We start from the raw sequence: 24,353 nt of genomic DNA, 5'->3' as shown, positions 1-24,353 counted from the left end.
GGAGAAAATTTATGCTGCTCTCTGAAATGTACTCTTAATCTGCATTTCCTTTGGGGCATATTAGCTGAGTTTGAGCCAATGTTCTTGTGTTTTCTTCTGAACTGTTTCACCTGTGTGTTATCTCTTTGTCTCACTCTGAGGCAGCCTGTAAGGAATGTCTAAGCTGATCCTAGCCCACCAGACCTTCCTCAGTATTTATAATAAATTTCATTATGAAAGGTATCCATCACTGTGGCTTTAAGCAATCTATGAGAATTTTTCCTGAATCTCAGTTTAGTGGAAGCAATTTTTCAGGCAAGATGACTGAAGGTTTTTATACATTGTTGAATAATCTTAAAGGTTAAGTACACTTCTGATTTGTTGGAGTTTTCCCCAAATCTCAATTGTGAAATCCTCTAAGAGGCAGTGGTATTTCATTTTGGATATAATTTGTCATGGAATCATTGAATGGTTTTGTTTCGAAGGGATCTTAAAGACCATCTAGTTCCTAGCTCCTGGCCATGGGCAGGGTTTCCTTCCACAAGACTGGGTTGCTCAGAGCCTCATCTAGCCTAGCCTTGAATATCTCCAGGAAGGGGCAGCCACAACTTCTCTGGGCAACCTTTCAAGTGTCTTATAACCCTCAGAGTAAAGAACTTTTTTTAATATCTAATCTAAACCCGCCTGCCTTCTTTTTAAAGACATTCCCCCCTTATGCTGTCTCTCCATGCTCTTGTCAGAAGTCCCTCCAAGTTCTCCTGTCAGCTTTTCATGTACTGGAGGGTGCTGTAAGTCTCCCTGGAGCTTCCTCTTCTCTAGGCTGAACAACCTAGAGAACTCTGTCAGCCTGTGTTCATAGCAGAGATGTTCCAGCCCACTCGTGTCCCTTCTGTGGACTCAGTTCATCATGTCCCTCTCATGTTGGGAACAGACCTGGGGTGTAGTACTATTGATGGGGTCTCACGAGAGTGAGAGGGCCAGAATCACCTTCCTTTTTCTGCTGGCCACACTGCTTTGGGTGCAGCCCAGGACGCTGTGACGTTGCCAGCTCATGTTCAACTGCTCATCAACCAACAGCCCTTTTATTTGGGGCTCTTCTTGATCCTTTCTCTGCCCAAATTCTCTGAATTTGTGTTTGCCTCACTTGGATGAAATACCTTGCTCTTGGCCTCGTTGAACTTCATGAAGTTAACACAGGCCCACCTCTCAAGCCTGTCAAGGTGTCTCTGGATGCCATCCCTTCCCTCCAGTGTGCCAACCACATGGCACACTTCGGTGTCATTGGCAAACTCGCTGAGGGAGTACTTGATCCCAATGTCCATGGCACTGACAAAGGTGTTAAACAGCGTCAGTACCAATACAGACCCAGAGAAACACTTGTCACTGGCCTTCACTTGAACATCAAGCCATTGACCACAAATCATGTGTCCAAAAATTTTTTTTTGTGTATTGTATAAAGAAATAGAAAGAAAATGAGAATTCTATCAGAGCTGTGTTCTCAATTGGTGCATCCTGAAAGACAAGCCATGTTGTTCCCAGAGTGCACAAACAACTCGTGCACTCTTGAAGGAGGGATTAGACTATGATACCACAGCTCTGGGCTGGGGACCTGAGAGAGAATTCTATTTAGCTTCCCTTCCCCCATTAAAAAAAAATAAAAAAATGCATATCTCTTAAAAGAGACTTTTCAGTTTTTAAAAGATGAAAACTGTCAAAGTTTGTAGACAAGTGACAGATATTTTTCAAACGCATGTGAAGGACTGAATGAAATGCTTTATAAATTTCTGTGAGCATGAAGGTTCTTGCTGCCCTGCTGACAGGTAGTTGGTAAAGCTGTGATCTATCAGTACAAAGCAAACCTTTGTTAGCACAGAGAAAAACAGTAATACATAGCATTTAGGGAATGTTTTCCTGAACTTCCCATGTAAAATCAGAATAAATGAAGTTAACCCAGTGCAAATTTGCTGGTGTACCTGGATCTTCACCCACACAAATGGGTCTGTATTTACTTATTTGCAGCTGTGCCCATGTGAATGAGCTGGAGGGGTTTTGGGAGCCGGTAGGGAGCAGGTGGTTCTCATCAGTTTATTTTCTTTCCCAAGAATATTGGGAAGAGTTAGAGTGCTCTACAGCCTTGTTGTATAAAGAAATATATAAACTGCAATTTTGGAAAAGACATAATTTTTTTAAAATTAATTGTAGATATGCACAGTCTTTTAAATCTATTCTCTGTTTTTTTTTTTTTTAATTATTCTTTTCTATTGTTTTTTGGTTAGTCCTTCTAATAACAGTACAGTAGCCTGCTCAAATTTTTGGTTTTAAGTGAATCACAGGCACCTTGCACAAGTGCTAGGAAAATTAGAGTGACTGGTAGCTTTTTGTTCTTTCAGCACTAAATGCAATTCTCCAGTTTTGGTGCTCAAATAAGACTTTAAGCAACAAATTGCTCTGCTCCTTCACATGAAGTCACAAAGGACAGCCCTTTGGTGGCTGCTTCTGAAGATGATTGGTCTCTCTTGGCCCCCATTTTCTTTCCATCTTGTTCTTTGATTGCACAGGGACAATTATTTGCGCTGACAACTTGTTTTTACTTTGTTTTAAAACCATGGGGAATTAGGAAGTCTTTTAAATGAGGGTAGGCCTTAGCCTGGTTTTCTTTGGAAGCAGTAACAGATACATTGAAAAGGTTGAAACAGGTAGGCTGAAAAGCATCAGATGTTTGTGGATCTCTCTGGAGAATACGATTTTAGACAAGCATACATTTTAAGATGTTAAAGACTATCTTACTGATAGCCAAAATAATAGTTTCATGAGATGAATATGGGAAATAATGAATATGTATGTAAACAGACAGTGAAGAGCAAGCAAGTCTGGTAATAAATTTGTAAATTCTGAAAAGCCATATAATAGGAATGTTGCATATCTTCAAATGATTGCATATAATACAATAGCATTCTACTTTGATGTTATTGTTCTTCATCGTTCTTACATGTATTAGAAACCAACCCCACCTACTCACCCTCACTTCTCAATTATTTGAATTTTCTTCTGAAATATAGTTCAGGTTTATTTTATGATAGATACTGCTATCATGTTTATGATAGATACTGTAATCATGTTCTTTTTAGCACTGAGTTGAAGGCTTCAGGGTCTAACACTGCATTTCCTTCTTCTGGCTTATTTAACTTCCTGTGAAGTTTGATCTTAACTCAGGACTACTTGCTTTTCATTCTTATTATTTCATAGATCAGTGAAACTAACATATTATACTGTAAATTACAGTAATAAATTCAACCATAGGTTGGCCATAAAATTGCCTTTGTGGATATGCTTTACAAAAATTGGAAAATATTACAGTGAAGTGTGAGTTGCCTCTATGTCCTGTGAAAGATGCATGTGCTTTTCTGAATAGTAAGTGCAAGTTTTATGTAATCAAACTAATCTTTAATTTGGCAAAAAGTAGTTTTTAGCAGATAAAAAGGGGTTGATTTCATTTTGCTTACTATGTTATTTGTAGTCCTGCTCTGCTATAGTACTGAGATATTAATGTGTTTAAATAATGTAATTTCTTATCTGATTTTAGGAGAATGACATCTTCCTGGGCTGGGAAAAGGGAGCTTACAAGAAATGGGGAAAGAGTAAGAAAAAGTGCTCTGATCTAACACTAGAGGAAATGAAAAAACAGGCTGCTGTCCAGTGTCTTCGCTCCGCTTCTGATGAAGTAAGTTTGGACTATTTAATAGGTTCTTAAAGCTTTATGTCCTTCTTTGTGCTATATATATTTTGCTTGTGATGCTTATATTTTAATTTGTGGCTTCTTAAAGTGCTAGTTTACCAAGAGTTCTTCAAGTATTCTTTGGTTTTATTTAGTAAATTATGAAATTGGTGTATGTTTGAATGATTTCTCAATAGTTTCTGTACTATGTAGTGTCACGCTTTCCTTTCTGTAAACCCTTTCCTATTCTTGTCAGGGGCACCAGTTTGAGTTTAAATTACCACAAAGCTTTGCATAAATTCTAAAAATTCTATGTTGACTTTGTGTTGTGTGTGGATAGAAAGGAGTGGAATATGTGGGCAGAAGCCATCTTGCTCTGTGCATGCAACATGTGTAATCCAGAATTCCTAAATAAAAAGTTGTGTATAGTAGCAAATGTTCACTTTCTAGGTTACATGACTGAGTGGAAGTGGAGTTGAAGTGCACTGACTAGAGCAGATGAGGAGAGGTGAAGGCAGCAGGTTGAAGGAAGATAGCAGAGGCAGCAGATGTCATGTAGTTGAGCAGAAAAGTGAACAAAGGGAAAGGCAGTTCAAGGCAATGTTTAAAAAGAAAGAATTATCTGTAGCACAAGCTAAAGGAAGCTCTTCAGGGAGATTTTTCAGACAGCAAAAATGAGAAACTGTTTTTTTAGTTTACAGAACTATAAATACTCTAATCTGTAATTGTTGTAAGAAGAAACTACCTCACCCATGCAGCCTGGTTGCGTTACTGCTCTCCACACCTTCCTAGTCATAGCTTGTGCTTGCACAAGCATTTGGGTTACCACCCAAATGGACAAATGGTTTGGGACAGTGAATGAGTTTCCCGAGATCAACCTGGTTGGGGCAGAGGAAATGTTAACCCAGAGAGGTTTCCTGGTCAGATTTGTGGCACAGACACTTGTGCCAGCAAGGCTGTGGAAAAGTAATCAAGGAAGTGGGGAAGATTTGGTGGTTATTCCCACTACCTTCAGCAGCATTACCATCATGTTCTGGCTCACTGTGAAGCTACCTGAGTATTTGTTCAGTTACCAAATTGCTAAATACTTACTGGGAGATTTCTGACATCCCATTTTCCCATTACTTACTATCCTAATGAAGTGATGGAAAGTACAGTTTTGTTGTTAATTTGCTCTGCTCTCATAGTTACAGAATATTGAGGTCAGCACTCCAACTACAATAGAAGTTAATTTGAATATGAAGCAAATTCAGAGAAATAATTGCAAAAAGTAATGTCTTTCTTGAGGATATGTTTGTCTTTGTATACTCATTTTGTGAGCAGTAAAATGTAGGTCTCATACAGGAATACTGATGATCGATTCTTGACTTCAGAATTTACATAGCTGCATCTCCACATAGCTGAAAATCAAGAATCATCACTTAGAACTAAATTTATGTTATATAGAGAAATTCAGCTGCAGAGCAAAAGGTAGGAGGTGAATTTATAAATAATCTTTAATAGAGAAGGGAAGAAACTATTCAACTACATTTTTGAAAGAATAAAAATACATGAAATCTGAAAGGTTGAAAAATAAATTCACCATTGACCTCTGTCACCTTGTCAAATTTTTAGTGTTCAACATTAACCTATAATATGCAATCTGTAGACTTATTTCAGAGCTATTTTGACTTCTGTTGCCTGCTCAGACAATTAAGCTTGCACATTTTTTGTCATTAATGAAATTGCAGGTCATAATTTTTATAATATATATTCAAACACAGAATTGAACCTTTAAACCTTTCAAAAAAAGTTTTTACCTAAAGCTGCTTTGTAGGTAGTTTAACACATGCTTCTTTGTAGGTAGTTTAACAAGAAATACAAGCTTCTTATTTTTTCGTCCAGAATTAAAGGGAAGGGTGATCCTGCTTAAATGCTAGTAATACCTTAAAGTAACTTTTAAGATATCTTTTATTTCTGATTTTTAAAACACATTTCTCATGTTGTTGGGTTTTTGTATTTAAGTTTGTAGGCTGATCTAATGGGAATAATAAAAGATAATGTTGAAGTAATATTTCTGCTGAGGCATTCAAGCTGCTCCTTATAATTTCACAGTTTCATCTCTACAAAAAAAAACTCTCTGTGAATTGTAGTTGAAATTGTAGATCAGTTCTGTGTAGGAGTATTTATAAAAATTGTTGAGATACAAATACTTTTTTTCCAGTGCCACTTGAATATTTTAAAATAGTTTTCTGAATCGTCTGAGAAATGTTTACCTGTGATTTTTTTATGTTGTCAGATGAGGTAGATGTGTTCATTAGGATGTTCTCTTTTTGCAAGTGGCCTGATAAATAATCCACATAGGCATTTATGGAGCTTGTCTATAGTTTTGCTTACCTTCTGTGATCCCTTTTTCAAAGTAGGTGAATGCAGAAATACCAATCTGCTCACATGGATATGGCACACTTGCTCTTCCAGCCTAACCTCTTCTTTCAACCTTTGTATTGGAGTAAAAGAAGCAAATGTGAGCCCCTTTATTGGGAAAGGGGAAATTGGAAATAAGTCTTAGTGGATTTCAACTCAAATATATTTAAATAAAATTGTATTTAAGTGATTATAGTGTTTACCCTGTGTGTGTCTGTAGACAGAGTATAGGCACACACAAACACACACAAAAGAGGCAAAACAGGGTGACAATTCAATGAAGACTTTAGGATTTTGCAGCCTGATTGTTTTAGATAGAAAAGTGTGCAGAGGATGAAAAGGTAATGAGGGTCAGTAGTAACTTTTCTAACTCGCATAGGAAATTACAGAGATATGGTTAATGTAATTTTGATTTTTGCATTTAACTATTTAAACTAATAACATGTTAAGAAATGTCAGTCTTCCTCCTCCTCTACTAGCAACCAAAAGCCTTAAAATTGGGTGATCACTTCAAAAAGGTGCTTGATGGAGAGAGGAAGTCACAAAATAGATTATATGAAAATTGACTTGATAGCAGTAAGTATTTTTTTTGTCAGACTTTCATTTTGTGGTCGAAACAAGTATTTTGAAATCACCTCTTGTGGATTTTCATTTCCATTCTTAGGGTACTTCATTTATACATTTATACTTCATTTACATTTTACATTCATACTTAGGTGCTTCATTTAGTAGCTTAGTTTTGCTTGACTTCTGTTCTTCCTCTTGTGTTAAAAAGAATAATGCCATAAACCACTAATCTGAGACAGAAATCCAGGGTTCTAGTTTTAATTTCACAGTGCTGAAAACAAACATCTGACTTGAAGAAGCCTAAATTTGGTGTTTATTTCTCTAACATTTCCTACATTATAGAGAGTGAAGAGTCAGAGAAGCTGCTCTGCCTCACTGTGTCTTTGCCTGTTGTGGATTAAGTGTGTTTGTGGGGGGTGGCCTGATTCTGACAGGCACCATCTGGTATATGTAGGAATGCAAATTGTTAATGTATGTACATTCTGAGGACAGTATTTTTTGTGTGACAAGCATTTTGGTGTCTCAAATTGTCTATATTTGTATGAATGAGTCTTTGGCTGCAGATGCTCTGCAGTCAGGAGCAGAGGAAATGTAAGTACATTGCAACTTGCCAGAAAATGGAGGCAGAATGATGGTGAGAAAAACTTAAGACAAGTACTTTAATGTAGCAATCAATTGCTATTCTTACTGTAGTTGTAAAGTTTATTTTTTCTGAAATGCTTGAATAAATGTTAGTTTAAAGACATGCTGAAGAATTGCTCAAATTTTAAAAAGTTTGTTAATATTGACCTTGAGTAGAGATTTTGTCTTGATTTTTATCCTGCTAAAGTATGGAAGAAATTTTAAAAAGTTGTTTTGCAATTAACTGCTCAAGTGGGGATGTCCGTTCTAATGAAACATTAGGTAAAAAAATCCTAATGCTTAGGATTGGGGAATATTTATGTTAAAGTCCTCTGATGAAAATAAGAAATACATAGCTTTGTGGTTAGTTTTGTAGTTGCTGTTTGTAGAAACATGGATAAGTTTGTTCAGGTGCAAGTGGAGGTTCTTTTTTTTCTTTTTTTTTTTTAAACCTCCTAATTCTGAAAGTACATTATTTTGTATGTGAATAATGAAACTTGTCATTACTTGTCCTGTTATTGAGACTCAGAAATTCATTAAATAAATAAGAGTTTAGAAATTCATGTGTGTTACTTTTTACAAGGTGGATACTGTGAGCAAGGTTGGAATTAGAGGTTACTTATGGAGACTGATACATCTAAGACTTTTCAATAGGTATATTTCTTAGTAATAATATTGAAATTACTTATGTGCCTGTCTATTGGTCACAAATCCAAGCTTAATTAGCTTGTACCTGACTACTTTTCTGCTAAAATTTTCATTTTTCAATAGAGCAAGCAGGTCTCCAGCTGTTACTGCAGTTCCTGTGGAGTGCAGTTCAATCGAACACTGCAGTGTGACATGTGAAGCTGCACCCCAAGATGGTGCCAGAGTTTCAGTTAAACCAGTTGCTGTGTCCTTCTGAAATGTGTGAGCACTTTTTAAGAATGAGCAAAGGAGACAACTTCCTGTGATCTTACTTTCTGCACGGATGAAACCAGTGCTCCAAGGCTCTTTCATTCTCCCAGTGTAGGGGGCCACTTTGCCTAAGCTGGTCCACAGCCCATCATGAGGCATTTCTGGTGTCCAGGGCTGCTGATCTCCCAAGGCCTGCCATAATGGGGTTCAGGCAATGTAGTTCATTCTGAGCTAACCAAGCTCTCAAAATCTGCCAACATGAAACAGTGTGCAGTATGTTAAAGCAAGAGCAGGTCTTGGTTGATAGATTCAGAGATGAATTTTGAAAGATAACTCCTCTAATATATTTGACAAGAACACACAGTGCCTTCCATCCCACTATTCTAAGAAATTACTGCCTGGGGATAACATAGAAACATAATTGGTGAAACTTTGTAACAGTAATTTCTTTAAAATTACTCAGGTGTGGGCATGCTAACAGCATAGAGCATTGGCTTTGCTTACTTTGAGTCATGAGGGGGGAATGTAACTCTCCTGATATTTGTGTTATCATGTGGGACCACATAGAAGAAGAAGTGTGGCTCTAGTGAACAGTTTTGTTAAAAATTTAAAATGATAATTTTATTCTCAAATGTGCCTTGCTTTCAGCACAAACTTGAGATGTGTCTAAAGTAAGATTTTGTTGAAATTTTCTTAGCATTTGTCATCTTTCTTACTTGAAGTGCAGAACTATCAAACTTTCATAGCATCATAGAATCCTAGAAAGGCTTAGAAGGAATCTTGAAGATCATCTTGTTCCAACCTCCTGCCACAGGCAGGGACAGCCCCCACTAGCCCAGTTTCCTTGGAGCCCCATCCAACCTGGCCTTCAACATATGTAGGGGTGGGGTATCCATGCAGTTACTACAGTCCTGCACATAAACCTTCTTTGAAGAAATAATCTGCTAATCCAGGCCAAATTAATAAATTGGTTATGATTGCACATCTGAACATGTTTTTATTGTTGGGTTACTTTGGCCAGCTATTGCTGCCTCCAGAGATTATGCTATCTGTGTGACATTTGGCCTGGGGCACTGTTTCATAATCTGCATTACACTTTGCAATAGTGATAGGCAAGAACTGAGAAAAAAGGACTTCTGGTGTTTGTAGCAAGGGAACAATCTTTCTTTTCCTCTTAAGTAGAATGGCACCTTAACTAGATGATTTAAAATTAAGTTTAGTCACTGATTTACTCCTGCTGTTCTCTGCTTCTCTAACGTAAGCCAATATTAATTAGGTAATACACACAGACTACTATGCTGGGATACGAGGGAATCAGGTTGTAAATGTCAGGTGATTTCTTGAGTGATTTAAATTACACATTTTTGTAACTAAAAGTGACGTGAACAAGAGTGTTAATGTAAAGATATGGGACATCATAAGAATGAATCAAGTTGTGTAAAAGCCATCTTAACAAATCAGAAAAATGAAATTGAAGATTTGATTTTATTAAAGCAAAAAACTGAAGATTCCACAAGAGTCTTAATGGTTCTTGAAGCATATATGCTGACTAGCTCAGTAGTAAGCATTTCTGTGTGTCTGATTCTTCTGTTCGTAGTCTTTTACTGGAAAATGCCAAAACACTTCACAAAGTCAATGAATATTATTTTTCTTTTGAGTTGTATCCAGTTGCCCTTAATGAAAGGGATATACTAGTAGTTTCCTGAACATGCAGTGTTATTTAGGAAAGAGTTTTAAAAATAACTTCATATACCATATAGGAAATGAAAATAATTTGTCTCACCAAGGTAACCATCACAGAATAAGTTAATTACAATGAATCGATTTCTTTTGCTTTATGACTATGGCATTAAACAGATCTTCATAATACCATGTATCTCATTTGTCATGTTACTGAAGCCACTTGCTGTCTGTGATAGTAACATTAATTGAATTTGACAAAAGTTTTAATCCCATTTTTTATGCATTTTCTCACTATAGAAAAGATACATATTGAACTGGAGACGTTCCTTGTGGGTGCTTAGTCTACACAAAAGTGGGTTCATAAGCATTATTTCCAACAGTACAGATGACTGTCATGGAGGCTGAAAGTATGTTTTCAGTGTGTTAGAAAGTTATTTCACCTTGTATGTGTTTCCAATGAAAATGGGAACAAACTGGGGCATGGCAGATCTGTCCTTACAGCGGCTTCTCTGCTAAGCCTGGGACAGAAGTGAAGTTGTCATATGCATTTCTTGGAGGGAGGAGCAGCACAGTCTTTCAGGCACAAAGGAGTGGCCAGAAAAATGTCAGAGTTGGTTACAGAGCTCTCCTGAATAATGCACTGTGCTCCCTCACAGAGGAGTGTTATTAGATTATAATTTTCTTTGATGCAGAACAAAAATTTTAACCAAAAATTTGAGTTGGGGGTCCATTATTGGGATGAATTTTTGTCATACAGGCAAGCAAACTTGAACAAATTTGGCAGAGCACCTGCTGGGGAAAATTCAAGTGTCCTTTCTGCAATTCACTTCATGCAGAAAAGAGCCTTTCCATAATTGGTGGGAACACATTTCATTAGTTTCTCCCATTTCACTGATAATACAGATAAGTACATTTTAGCATGGGCTAGCTGAAGTACTGTGATTAAGTGAAATCTCAGCAGCACTGCTTTACAAGGATAGCAAGACTGTTGTGGCTTTGAAGTCAGCATGTTTGTTTATATATGATGAGTAATAATCAGGAAGAATAGTTTCTAGTGAGGAGTTATCCTTTCTTGGGGGGATAACTTCTATTTCAGGGTAGCCTGCTATGGGTGGGATCTAAAAGAATTAAGTTTTAAATAACAGAAGTCAGATTAGCTGCTCTAGTAACCTACATTTAGGGATAGCATGTTCATTTGAAGTTAATTTGAGCAGGCAGATGATCACTTTTATCTAGAATTAGTAAATAACATGTGCTGTTTATTATCTCTCTCTCTTAGAAGGTGTTGTGTGAAGTGGTGAATCATAGCTCTGAAATCTGAGCATAATCCTAGCTGTGTGCTAGATAAGTAATTCACCTTTCCTAATGTTGTTTTAATACCAAAGACAGAATTAAGAGAGCTGCAAGGAAGTATTTTTATTTCCTTGTTGGAGAGTATTGCTCTTGTATTTTTAAATTAGCTTGCATTTTTGTGATATTAAGTCAGTTTACATGGAAATTGATATTCTGAGGTCACATATTGATTGAAGATTACTTTGGATCAAGTATTCATGAGCTCCAAAAAAAGAAGTTAATAAATAGAATCTGTTTTTCTGACTGGTCCAATATCTTTGTTGTAAATTATTATGTATCGAAGTGAACAGATAAATATTTAATTGTGTTCTTACTTCTAAAGGCTCAAAAAGGTTGTGCAAGTACATACTCTTAAATGTTTCTTAGTGTCATCCACCTTACTATGATGGAAAAAAATTCCATAATGCAAGCTGGAACCTTATTTTATTCCTTTGAAGTCCACCTGGGTTGAATGCCTCAGAGAAGCTACTGTTTTAATGGATTTATTTATTTATTCATTTATTCATTCACATAGTGCTGATCTTGGGCCAGGATTTTTGTTAGTATTTTTTTTCAGTCTGTCTTGAGCACCTCTTTTGAGAGCACTTGTAATCAGATGAATTATACTGTATCAGAATGTTAAAAAATTAAAACCTAGACTTCTAACTTTCTCTCATCATCCTACAAAATATAGAAATAGATGTGTGATTGCAGTGAATCACATTTTGTGCCTTACTCAGTTCACGTGGCTTAACAGCTGATTCATATAGAAAAGCTGTCTAATCCTGCACTTGGTGACAGGAGACATGCCAAGAAAATGGTCCTGGTACAGTCAGAATACCATCTTCTCTGGAGAGCCCTATGGCCTGTTAAATCAATGATTTGAAACTATGAGTATATTGATTTACTTTAATTTCTAGATTGCTTGAACTTGTATTTTGTGAAAGGAGTGTCAGTGTTCTCTAGGTTATCCTCTTTCAGCAGGGCTTTGCAGAGGTATTTTCCAACCTAAACAAATTCTGTATGTTTGGGGAAAGGAAATGAGGATTTGTTTTGAAAGTGTAAGCTAGAAGGCTCTCAAAAGGCTAATAGCAAATGAGTGATTATTTTAATTGTTCAAGTAGAAGGAATTGTAATGCTTTTGCTTTTCAAAAAGATTGAAGAGGGACCGTACCTTAGAGGCCTGAAGTCACAAGCCATATTTAGTAAATACTTGCACTGCACATTTCAAAGCTTCTGGAGGAAGCTTTTAACTTTTGTTAGACTAGAGATGAAAAAACGGAACCTGCCAAAAACCTAAAGCCAAACAGCATCTCCCTAAAACAGCACTTCCTTTGAGTTGTACAATCTGATGGAATTTTTCAGTTTCTGTGTCTACATTCATGGTCTGTCATATGTGGAAAATCTCCTAAGTACTGGCTATCAGAATTTTGTTTTCCTTTGTTTTGTCCAAAGGGCTTGGCTATTGTGTATGTGCAGACCTGCAGGACAAAGTATATGCTTGCATGGCAATTTTTGTTGAAAATATGAGACCCATAACCAAATGTCATTACTGGGTGATAGGATGAGGTGAAAGCTCAGTGAAAATGAAAAATTTTGTTGAACAATCCCCTTCTTGGTTCCATAGCATAGCTGTGTGAAATGATAGTGTTGTTGTTTCTGATCAAATTTGGGAAAAACTTTAGATTTTCTGGATGGTGGTGACTATGTTGTGTTTGTTTGCAACATTCAGAAGTAACCTGCTAGCAGGGGTGAATATCAGTTAAGAATTCAAGTGATTTGTCAAGCATATGAGAGGAGCTAATGTTTCACAGCTTCTTACTCAAAACTGTGAACCCATAGAAGCCAGTGCCCACTGCTAACATAGGCAACAGTTTTTAGTGATTTCAGTTTGGTGAGCATAATACAGGGTGTCTCCATGGTTCACAATATAACGGAATATTTTAAATTTATAAAAATGTTTCAGAAGTAACTATACTTATAGATTTAATATTTAATATTTAATATTTTCTGCAGCTATACAGAGGTGTGAATGTACATACAAAAACAATTGGACTGCTTTAGGCTAATGAGTTACCACTTGTCATCTCTGACTGCTCTACTTCCAAAGTAGAGTGTGTTCAAAAGGTCTTTGATTTAATGTTTTTCATTATATATATATATATATATGTATGTGCTTGTATATTTAGGAAAAAAAAAATCCAACCTCAAAAAGAAGTCAAAAGTACCAAACATATTTACAAATATGTATGAAACGGTGAGTGAGCTTTGCTGTTCTGGTTTTTTTTTTTTTTTTTTTTTAATTTGTCTTATTCTTCACTGTGCAGAACTGCTTTAATTAGGCTCTGAATAGGGTCATGGTGGTCAGTAAGGCAGACAGTGATTATTGGAGTCCTGTAACTCCAGAAGTCAGATTGACTGTTCTTGTTCATGCTGGGTGAGTTCAGAAGCTTAATTTATCTGTTAGCACCATCACTCCTATGCCAGTAACATAACACCTATCCTTTATGTAATCCTTCCCTTGCTGCAGCCAGCTGATAAAAAGCCAAAAAGAACAACTTTTGGTGAAACTTGATGTATGTTTAAGTAGGGGAAGGAAAGAGATATATGTTAAAAACAGTAGAAGAGAATTAAAATGTGTTTGGTGTGCAGGAAATAGTTATTTAAAATTAAAAATTATGCACTGTCCTTTGTAATTCGGATGAGAGAAATGGGTTGGTAGAAATCTGGGGCAGACAATTTTGAGATTTAAGCCTTTCATGATGGAATTACAAAAGCAATCATAATTGGGCACTAAAACTTTCATATTTCAAAATGTTTATAAGGTGTTCCAGTATGTGTACTGTCATTCAATTTGAGCATAAGCAAAGTAATTCAAGCAGATCACCTAGTTTTGTTAGCTAACTGTGTCCTATTGAACCAAGCCAGTGCCTGGAACGTGTTACTTTCAGGCCATGGGGCTGTTACAGCTACAACACATTAAGGTAAACAATGAAAAAAGTAACTAAATCTCATATTCTGAGAACACCAGTGCCATATATGAAACAGCTGCCATGGCATTTGTTGCATTAAGTCTGCAGCACGTTTCATGCGCTGCAGTAGGAAGTTGAGCAGGGGGTTCTGCACAGTGGGTCCCACCCCCCTTTTTCAAAGCGAGCGCTGTCTCCTTCAGCGCCGTGCAGGGCAGCGGGCGGCGCGTCAGCTGACTCAAGTATTAGTTTCATGGCCCAGGAGGAAATGAAGCGTTTGATTCCAAAAGTTTTCACTTCTTCGGTGTAATGGTAAGCGTATTGCTGCTGGTTTGGGCATTTTTTTAGCATGATGTTATATTAAAGAAGTGAATCTGTATTCGTTGAAATGTTTGCTGCAGGTGTCTGTTCTATTCGACAGTTTGGGGAGCTAAGGAAAACCAAGGCCAGCTCCTCCTCTGTTGACCTTTTTGAGGGAGGAGGGGGGAGTCAAGAGTGGTATAGGCATAAAGGGACAAATTATTACAACTACATAGCTTTGTCCATATTACTCTCCTGCTTGGTTCTTGCTAAATGATTAAATTTATACTGGTAAATTTACTGATCAGAAGATGCCTTCTGAAATTTGATATTGCTAAGTCATCCTCAGTTAAGTATGCAGCGTAAAGGTTTATATTTAGCACTTCAGTGCAGCAATACAATTAGGAATAGAACATTGCTTTCTTTCTCACTTGACTGCAAATAATTAAAATTTAGAGTTAGCATATAAATCATTGCTTCAGTGTATGATTTTTCAAGTGTGTTTTTCTGACAGCGAATTAAACAAGCTAATCTGACTGAATTAATCAGTATTCTCTTTTTCATAATATTTGCTTGTGCTTTAGCAATATATATTCACATTTCTCAGCAATTTTTAGACTTTAAATCAGGAGAGATGAGAAACTCTTAGATCTTGGAAAAACAAAATCTTTATACCACCAGGATGACACAGCAAGTCAAACGCTTTTCTGTGCATTTCTGTAACGTGATATTTGATCAGAGTTGCCTTTGGAGAGAACACATGTCCCATAACTATATGCACAATAAGACCATGTTAAATTCAGAAGATGAGATTTTCTTGGGGGTTTGTGTAAGTACCTCCAAGTGGAACTAGACTTCCAGCAATGATGGAGTTGATATTGAGGAAACTGTGCATGGGATACAATAAGCTGCATGGTCCTCCCTTGTTACCACTCCCAGCTGTAGGGTGATGTCAGGGGACCTCTTGTATCTTCCTCACTAGTTCCAGATTGCTGTGTTCAGCTGTGATTCCAGCTCTGTTTGCTGTTATGGAAAGTGTGAAGTGCAGTCCCCAAGCACAATTCCTGACCATTGAATAATGACAATACAAATATCCACACAGTACCCACCTCACCTAGTTTTCCTTCCAACAGGAATGGTCATTTTAGGCTTTAAGTTGGTGTTTAGTATTTCACTGAATGGAGTTCAAATTTTATTCCATTGGAATGACAAGAGGTTTTCCTCTGTGGGTAATATATTGGACTGTTTTGTGTGTATTGTTTATTTTCAGTATTTCAATATTTATGTGGAGGAATGTAGGAGAAAAATGGAGGCTTATAGGAATATGAAGAAGGTGTTTATTTTTCCCTCTCCTCTCCTATGTTGTTAATAATACAATATTTCAAAAGAAAAAAATACCTAGTCATTTTATATTGGCAAGACTATGGGATGGGTTTTGCATACAGATACAGTGGAAGCATTTCCTCTCCCTCTCTGTCACATATGTGGGTACACATTCCTACTGTTCTCCTTTCCACCTCCATGCCTGATTTTCTGTTTCCTTTTAACAGGCCCATTCCCACAGGTATAAATTGTGCAGCCAAAAGGATCAGGCCTAGCTTTTGGAAATGCATCTTAGTGATCAGTGGGTCTGTCCTGAGCCTCTGGCTAAATCTGCAGCAATTGAGCTTCTATCCTGAGCCTCTGGCTAAATCTGCAGCAATACCATGCAGTAAATGTGACATGCTGTGTTTGCAAAGCCTTGGATATCCAATGATGCAAAAATGTGACCTGTAGTTTGAAACCTCTTTCAAATGTGAATGTATCTTCGTGTTCCATGGAATAATTTTGACCTCTAACTAATGTATTTATAGGATTGAATTTATACTAGGAATGATTTTTGTTGATTTTTCATGTGTAGTTACTGTGCAAAAAGAACAGTATGTCTGCTAAGATATGTTTACTGTATTGGTATATTTGTATGACATTAAAATTATTTTTAGTAAGTTATGTTTTCTGTTTTTCTTTTCTTTTTTTTTTCCCATGTGGTTTTGTTGTCGTGCAGAGTTCTGGGATTGAAACGTTAGTGGAGGAGCTTTGCTCCAAACTGAAAGACCTTCAGAGTAAGCAAGGTGAGGAAAAAAATGTTTAAACTTCTGAGGTCATGTATTGTATCTATCAATTCTGCAACATTCTGAGACAGGGGTGGATGTGAGGGAGCAGGCTGTTTTTCAGTAGCTTTTAGTACAGGCCATGCAATTTTAAAATACATTTGAATAATTTCATTCAAATAATTTAAGTAATTTTGTATTGGTATGCTTTATTTACTAAGAAATAGCCAGTCACAAATGGAGCTTACTTTATGAAAAGCTATAACTGTTCATATCCAGCTGTGCCTGCTTTTTTAGTAAATATTCCAAATTCAGCATCCCCCCTCCCTACCAAAAGTAACAAAAATAAAGTAGGCTTGATTCTATTCCTTTTGTGTATTGAAGCTTGCAAAGAGCAGGTTTGCCTCAGAATAGTTACGTGGAAACTATTTGTGTGAAAAGCATTCAAATAACTACCACTACGTAAATTTTTTGGGCTATAGGGGAATGATAATGGGCACTTTATGATGTCAGGCTTAGGGGGGAGGGAGCATAATGTAAAGTTGCATTGTCTCCAGTGAAAGTTCATCACACATAAATGTTTGCTCAGGCACACAGCAGTAGCCTTGGATAGTTAATCAAAAAAATAATATGCTTATTATGTACTATAAGTAGCTGTAAATAAGAGAAACATTTACCTGCTTAAAGCATGGTTTTAGCTGTTTCCATTACCTGTTTTTGTTTTTAAACAGTAATCCTTAGTCAGCTCTTAGTATTTCATAATGCTGTGAATTTCTTCATGAGCGAAGATGATTTAGAGCATTTATTTTGAAAAAAATAAAATAAAAAAAAATAGTCTGTCTCACTTTTTTTTTTAATTTTAAAGTTTGAATATAAAGAATTAGAAAATCTTCATTCACCTCTTACACAGGAAATATGCCTTTACATCCACTTAAAGCTCAAAAATTACTACAAGCATATTTTCTTTCAGTGAAACACAAGAGAACTTAGATGTGGCCAATGATAAAAACATTTAGTTAAATAGTTGATTTTTAAGAAATAGTTTTTGTGACTATAGCAATGCAAGAATGAGAGGATTTGAATATGGAACAATTAAACATGCAATAGGAATCTTCCCAGTGGGGCATTGCTAGCCATGAGGTTGCATGGAGCTGCTGGCCAGTCATGTTTGGTCACATTTGCAGGACTGGACAACTGTGTAAAACTTGAATCTTGGGTAGTAATTTGTAATTTCTTAATGCTACTTAGTGTTGTGTGGAAATTTTACTACTATTACAGGTATACATCCTTTTGCTTTTTGTTAAATACTGTTATAAAGTACACTGGCTTTTTTTGAATTTTTCTGTTAAGCATTTTGAATTTTCTTCCAAAACAGAGGAGAAGATTCACAAAAAGTTAGAAGGCTCTTTGACTCCTGAGACTGATTTATCTCCCACAGCAAAGGATCAAGTAGAAATGTATGCTTTTTTTTTTTATTATTATCTGGAATGCTTTTCTCTTTTTATTCCCATATTTTAACACATGTGAATTTGACTTAGGTAGAAATGTGGAGTTTAGTGTATATTAAGATATACATTTATTTTCATGCCATCCTCTTTTGTTAATCTTGTATATTTAAATATAAGCACTTGGTACCATGGGCTAGTTTAATTTCTGTCAAAGCCCAGACTGTTTATTTGACTATATACAGAACTCAAACCATACTTTATTTTAGTTTCCTGAAGACTGAGTCAATGAGACAAAAACCTTTAAAACAATTAATTGACACGTAGACTTAAAAGGAGGGTATAATCTGTTTCCTGGATTCAGATCTCACTGTCTTCTATTGCAGAAATGGCAAACTCTCTTATAACCTTTAAACTCTTGATAACCAGTGATCTCCTAGTTAGTAAGTACCTGAGTGCAGTGTTACTGAACTACCCAGGAGTTTTGTCATTGACCTCTCCTGGAGGTACAACTGCTTCTGTATCTTTTCATAGTAGCAACAGCCTAGTAGATATGTTACTAGATGGATGATCAATCTTCAGGAAACTGATTGTGCCAATGTGCATTTCATTTAACTGACTTCTAAAAATTTTGAATAAGTTTTCATTGATATATATGTGATTCCGTAAAAATCTGTCTACCACCAAACACTACTGTAAATGTTGCAGAAAACCGTATTTTAATCTCATACCTCTTGCATAAAGCTGTTAAGCATCTTAAATTACTAAAATAATAACCTTTTTTAATAGCTTTCTCTTAATAGCTGCATGATCAAACTATGTAGAACTTGACAGGTAGTGTCTCTAATTTCATAAACTGAAATTCAGGACTGAACTAACTGAAATTCAGGACTTCCTCATTTATAATCTAAATCAAACATTTAAGAAGACTGTAGTGAATTACCACATTATCTAATAAACCTGGAGCCACTTTTGTAAGCATCTACAATTTCTCTCTACAGTTATGTTTAATAGTCTCTGATAAGGAAATTGTTTTACTTGCATGCAGTATATTTCTAAATATATATTATTATATGCACTTTTAAAGCTCATTTTAATTTTCCCTTTGATATCATTCAGATAGTGCAGTGAGTGGCATGTGCATATGTACTGCAAACTAGATTTTTAGCAATTAGTCTGGTAGTGCTTTGCTGTGTTTTAGTAATGCTTTCTAATCTTAATGCTTATCTGAAGTTCTACAATCCACATGTCCCTTTTGTTTTGCTTTCAGGTACTATGAAGCATTTCCTCCTCTTTCTGAAAAGCCAGTTTGCCTGCAGGAAATTATGACTGTATGGAATAAATCCAAAGTATGCTCTTACTCTAGCTCCTCATCTTCATCCACTGTTCCACCAACTAGCACGGATACATCTTCTCCAAAGGACTGCATTAGTGAAAGTGAAGTAACTAAAGAGAGAAGTAATAAAGTATCTGCCACTGTACAGGAAAGAACCCAGCAGAAGAAGAGTAAAAACGAGAAAGAAAACAAGTTTAGTAATAACACCGTTGAAGAAAAGCCTGTTTTGTACAAAAAGCAAGTCCGACATAAGTCTGAAGGAAAGATGCGTCCCCGCTCCTGGTCATCGGGATCCAGTGAGGCTGGCTCAAGTTCTAGTGGTAATCAAGGTGAATACAAGGCATCAATGAAATGTATTAAAGTAAGACACAAAACAAGAGAGGTTCGGAGTAAAAAAGGGCGGAATGGGCAGAGCAGGCTGTCAGTGAAATCTGCTGAAAAGGTTGAGAGAAAAGTCCACAGCGGAAACAGCAGCAGCAGCAGCAGCGGGTCCATCAAACAACTGTGCAAAAGAGGTAAAAGGCCATTAAAAGAAATTGGAAGAAAAGAAGCTGGCGGTAGTGATGGAAAAGATTTGTATTTAGACAGTAGAAATGAAAAGGAATATAAAGAAGAGCCCTTGTGGTATACTGAGCCGATTACGGAGTACTTTGTTCCTCTTAGCAGAAAAAGCAAGCTGGAGACTACGTACCGCAACAGAGAAGATATATGTGGAGTAACATCAGAGGCTGTAGAAGAGTTGTCTGAATCAGTGCATGGTCTTTGTATTAGCAACAATAATACTCATAAAACATACCTCGCAGCAGGTACTTTCATCGATGGTCACTTTGTAGAAATGCCTGCAGTTCTAAATGAGGATATTGACCTCGCTGGGACCTCAATATGTTCTCAACCAGAGGACGACAAGTATTTAGATGATGTTCATCTGTCAGAACTAACGCACTTCTATGAAGTGGATATTGATCAATCCATGTTGGATCCTGGTGCCTCAGATACGATGCAAGGGGAGAGTCGGATTTTAAATATGATTCGACAGAAGAGTAAAGAAAAAACTGATTTTGAGGCAGAATGTTGCATAGTGTTAGATGGAATGGAGTTGCAAGGGGAAAGTGCAATATGGACTGATTCGACCAGCTCTGTTGGTGCTGAAGGGTGGTTCTTGCAAGATCTTAGTAATTTAGCTCAATTTTGGGAGTGCTGTTCATCTTCTAGTTCTGGTGATGCAGATGGGGAAAGTTTTGGAGGAGATTCTCCGATCAGATTCTCCCCCATCCTAGACAGCACAATGCTTAATTCACACATGCTTGCTGGCAATCAAGAGCTCTTTTCAGATATTAATGAAGGGTCTGGTATAAACTCTTGTTTTTCAGTGTTTGAAGTGCAATGCAGTAACTCTGTTTTACCATTTTCTTTTGAAACACTCAATTTGGGAAATGAAAATGCAGATTCTAGTAGCACTGCTAATATTCTTGGGAAAACACAGTCTAGATTGCTAATATGGACCAAAAATAGTGCCTTTGATGAAAATGAACACTGTTCTAATCTTTCAACAAGAACCTGTAGTCCATGGTCACACTCGGAAGAAACACGTTCAGACAATGAGACTATAAATATTCCATATGAAGAATCCACGCAATTTAATGCAGAAGATATTAATTATGTAGTTCCTAGAGTGTCTTCAAATTATGTAGATGAAGAAATTCTAGATTTTCTGCCAGAAGAAACCTGCCAGCAACAAGCTAGAAGTTTAGGAGAAATGCCCACTTTGATTTTCAAAAAGAAATCTAAGCTAGAATCTGTCTGTGGTATTCAGCTAGAACAAAAAGCAGAAAGTAAAGACTATGAAACTACACAAGGGTGTAGGGAAAGCAGTCCACATGGAGATGGCTACAGCTCAGGGGTTATTAAAGATATTTGGACAAATATGACAGACAGAAATTCTGCAGCAATGGTAGAAATAGAAGGAATAGAAGATGAATTGTTTTCAACTGATGTAAATAACTATTGCTGCTGTTTGGATACAGAAGCAAAAGTTGAAACCCTCCAGGAACCCAATAAAGCAGTGCAAAGATCAGAGTATCACCTTTGGGAAGGTCAAAAGGAGAATGTAGAGAAGAGAGCATTTGTCTCAAATGATTTATCAAAAGTAGATGGTGGTGACTATACCACACCATCAAAACCCTGGGATGCTAACCAGGATAAAGAAAACTCATTTATACTTGGTGGTGTGTATGGAGAGCTTAAAACATTTAACAGTGATGGAGAATGGGCAGTGGTGCCACCTGGTCACTCAAAGGGGAGCTTACTGCAATGTGCAGCTTCCGATGTGGTGACAATAGCTGGTACAGATGTTTTTATGACTCCAGGTAATAGCTTTGCCCCTGGCCACAGGCAATTATGGAGGCCGTTTGTATCATTTGAACAGAACGAGCAATCAAAGAGCGGAGATAACGGATTAAATAAGGGTTTTTCTTTTATCTTCCATGAAGACTTACTGGGAGCTTGTGGTAACTTTCAAGTCGAAGAACCGGGACTTGAATACTCATTCTCTTCCTTTGACCTGAACAATCCATTTTCACAAGTTCTTCATGTAGAGTGTTCGTTTGAGCCAGAAGGAATTGCATCTTTCAGCCCTAGTTTTAAACCTAAGTCCATTCTGTGCTCTGATTCAGACAGTGAGGTTTTACACCCCAGGATATGTGGTGTTGATCGAACGCAGTACAGGGCTATACGGATTTCTCCGAGGACTCACTTTCGCCCAATTTCTGCATCTGAACTTTCTCCAGGTGGTGGAAGCGAGTCAGAATTTGAGTCAGAAAAAGATGAGGGAGGTATTACTGTCCCTCCCCAAGTAGATGTATTTGAGGATCCACAGGCAGATCTCAAACCTCTGGAAGAAGATGCAGAAAAAGAAGGGCATTATTATGGAAAATCAGAGCTTGAATCTGGAAAATTCCTTCCCAGATTAAAAAAGTCTGGAATGGAGAAGAGTGCACAGACATCATTGGATTCCCAAGAAGAATCGGCTGGGATGTTGCCAGTAGGAAACCAAGATCCCTGTTTAGAATGCAGTATGAAAGAATCTCTAGAAGGGAAAGTGGTGGAGAGCTCTAAAGTAAACTGCAGAATAGTGGAGCCACGTGAGGAGACTGGCAGGTTTTGCAGTTGTAAAGCAGGGTGTCATTTCCCCACGTACGAGGATAATCCTGTTTCTTCAGGAGAACATGAAGAGGTATGTGGATATATAAAATTACAGAATTTGCAGCTGGCAGCTGATAACCAGCAGTTTGTCATGTGACAGTTCAGTTTAAATGTTTGTGGTTGTATAGATCTCTAGAAAATACAGTTTTGTAGAGAAACTGGAGGTTCCATCTGAACATAAGAATAAACTTGCTTATTGTAAGGGGGACCGAGTGCCTGGCGCTGGTTGCCCAGGAAGGCTGTAGAGTCTCTATCCTTGGAGATTTCAAAAGACGTGGACAAGGTCCTGGGCAGCCTGCTCTACTGGGCCCAGCTTGAGCAGAGGGAGTTGGATGTGATGACCTCCAGAGTTCCTTTTGAACCTCAGTTGTTCTGTGATTCTGTGAAAAATTAGCCATCTTCAGGTATTTTGGTGTCATCTTGCATACCTTTAGAAATATATGCATGTGTACACTCATGTGACTTTAAAAATCTGTTTACCTTAGGTTTTTAGGTTATCTGATTTACATATAAAATGTTAAAATGTGCATAAATTTTGATGAATGAAATATTACTGATTTTTATTCAAACATATTTTAAAATTCTGAAGGAAAAGATCTGAAGTCATTCTTTTCAACATAGTTTCTTCCAAGTAGAAGAATTTGGAGTTGAACTACTGGATGTAAACTTCAGCAAAGAAGGACTTGTAAAAAGGCTTAATTGTCTGGAAATTAAAGCATCCTCTTTTCAGAATATAGCCAAAAAGAAATAAAACGTGGATGCAAAATATCCGGCACTACCACAGTACTGTAAGAAAACCTCAGTATAACTATGGGTTAAGCTCAGAGGTTTCTTTCTGGTAATTGTAGCCATAAGTTAAGTAATAAGCTAAAAAATCCTTTCTAGTCAAAAATACCCTGAGTTTTTCTTGCTATGAGCTCCCTCTGTTCTTGAGTAGAACATTTAACTATCAAAATAAATTAGATCTGTGTCCAGCCCAGAGATACTGTCTGGATAGGTATAATTTACATATTACATTTTCTTTTCCTTGCATTGTACATTTTCTTTTCCTCTTCAGCCTCCTCTTGCACATACTCAGCAGTTGTAGTATTTACATTTGGAGGAAGTTTTTCCATTTTCAGCTGAAGAGTTGCACCCAGCTTGTGTTGTGCAATTGCATATTTCTCAATTATAAGTTTGAAACACTAACTCATACATAGGCAACCTTTCTCTTGCTATAAAACTAAAGCTCACCTTTTTGTTTAACAAAATCAGATTTCTTATTTTCCTTCTTCCTTATTTGTTTCTTCTCTCATCCTCCTTTAAATTAATTGCTTCTTTTCCCAGCATCACTAAGTTGGTATCTGCTGCTTGCATAAGAGAATCAAGTTTGTGACTTTTCCAGACCATTTCTAGGCATCTTGGTTCCTGCAGCTCTGTTAAGTTAACAGAGAAGAAGTGGCTTCAAAAATCTTTACTGGAGTCTGAGAAGTTTCTATATTTGTGCCAGGCCTTGCAGAAAGAGTCATCAAAAACCTTAATGAACTTAGTCTGTAAATCAGAACAGGTTCTGGAATTGCCTTTTACCAGGAGTAAGTGAAATCTCACTTCATCATGCAGTAGGGCATAATGAATGAACGAGTGATTATACAGTTATTTGTGACAGCAAGAGCCTGAAGTTCCTTCCAGCCCTTCTCAGATCTTCATTCTGGGTGTGTAGTGCTCTGTGAGGCTGCTTATTCTCATCTTCACTTCAACCACTTACCCATTCAAGAAAGTAATAAGTGGCTGGTATATACAGTGGTACCGTAGTTTATGGTAGCTCTGAGGCTTGTA

At 37.0% G+C, this 24,353-nt stretch overlaps 1 protein-coding gene across 3 annotated transcripts in view; it reads left to right on the top strand.

Moving 5' to 3' along the window:
• Positions 1-24,353, top strand: part of KIAA0232 (KIAA0232 ortholog) — a 61,238-nt gene that overhangs the window by 25,504 nt on the left and 11,381 nt on the right. For 2 of the 3 annotated variants that reach the window (XM_021550725.2, XM_021550724.3), the window contains exons 3-6: positions 3,563-3,700; positions 16,511-16,577; positions 17,932-18,013; positions 19,272-22,569. In XM_021550725.2, the coding sequence (XP_021406400.2) occupies positions 3,563-3,700; positions 16,511-16,577; positions 17,932-18,013; positions 19,272-22,569 (3,585 nt within the window). Of the gene's footprint in view, positions 1-3,562; positions 3,701-14,390; positions 14,479-16,510; positions 16,578-17,931; positions 18,014-19,271; positions 22,570-24,353 lie in introns of those variants that run through there. The other variant, XM_021550726.3, reaches the window with a different exon arrangement.

Source organism: Lonchura striata, chromosome 4, assembly GCF_046129695.1.
Source record: "Lonchura striata isolate bLonStr1 chromosome 4, bLonStr1.mat, whole genome shotgun sequence".
NCBI classification, from domain to species: domain Eukaryota; kingdom Metazoa; phylum Chordata; class Aves; order Passeriformes; family Estrildidae; genus Lonchura; species Lonchura striata.
The sequence above is the reverse complement of the archived record's forward strand: the minus strand, read 5'-3'. Positions and strand labels throughout refer to the sequence as shown.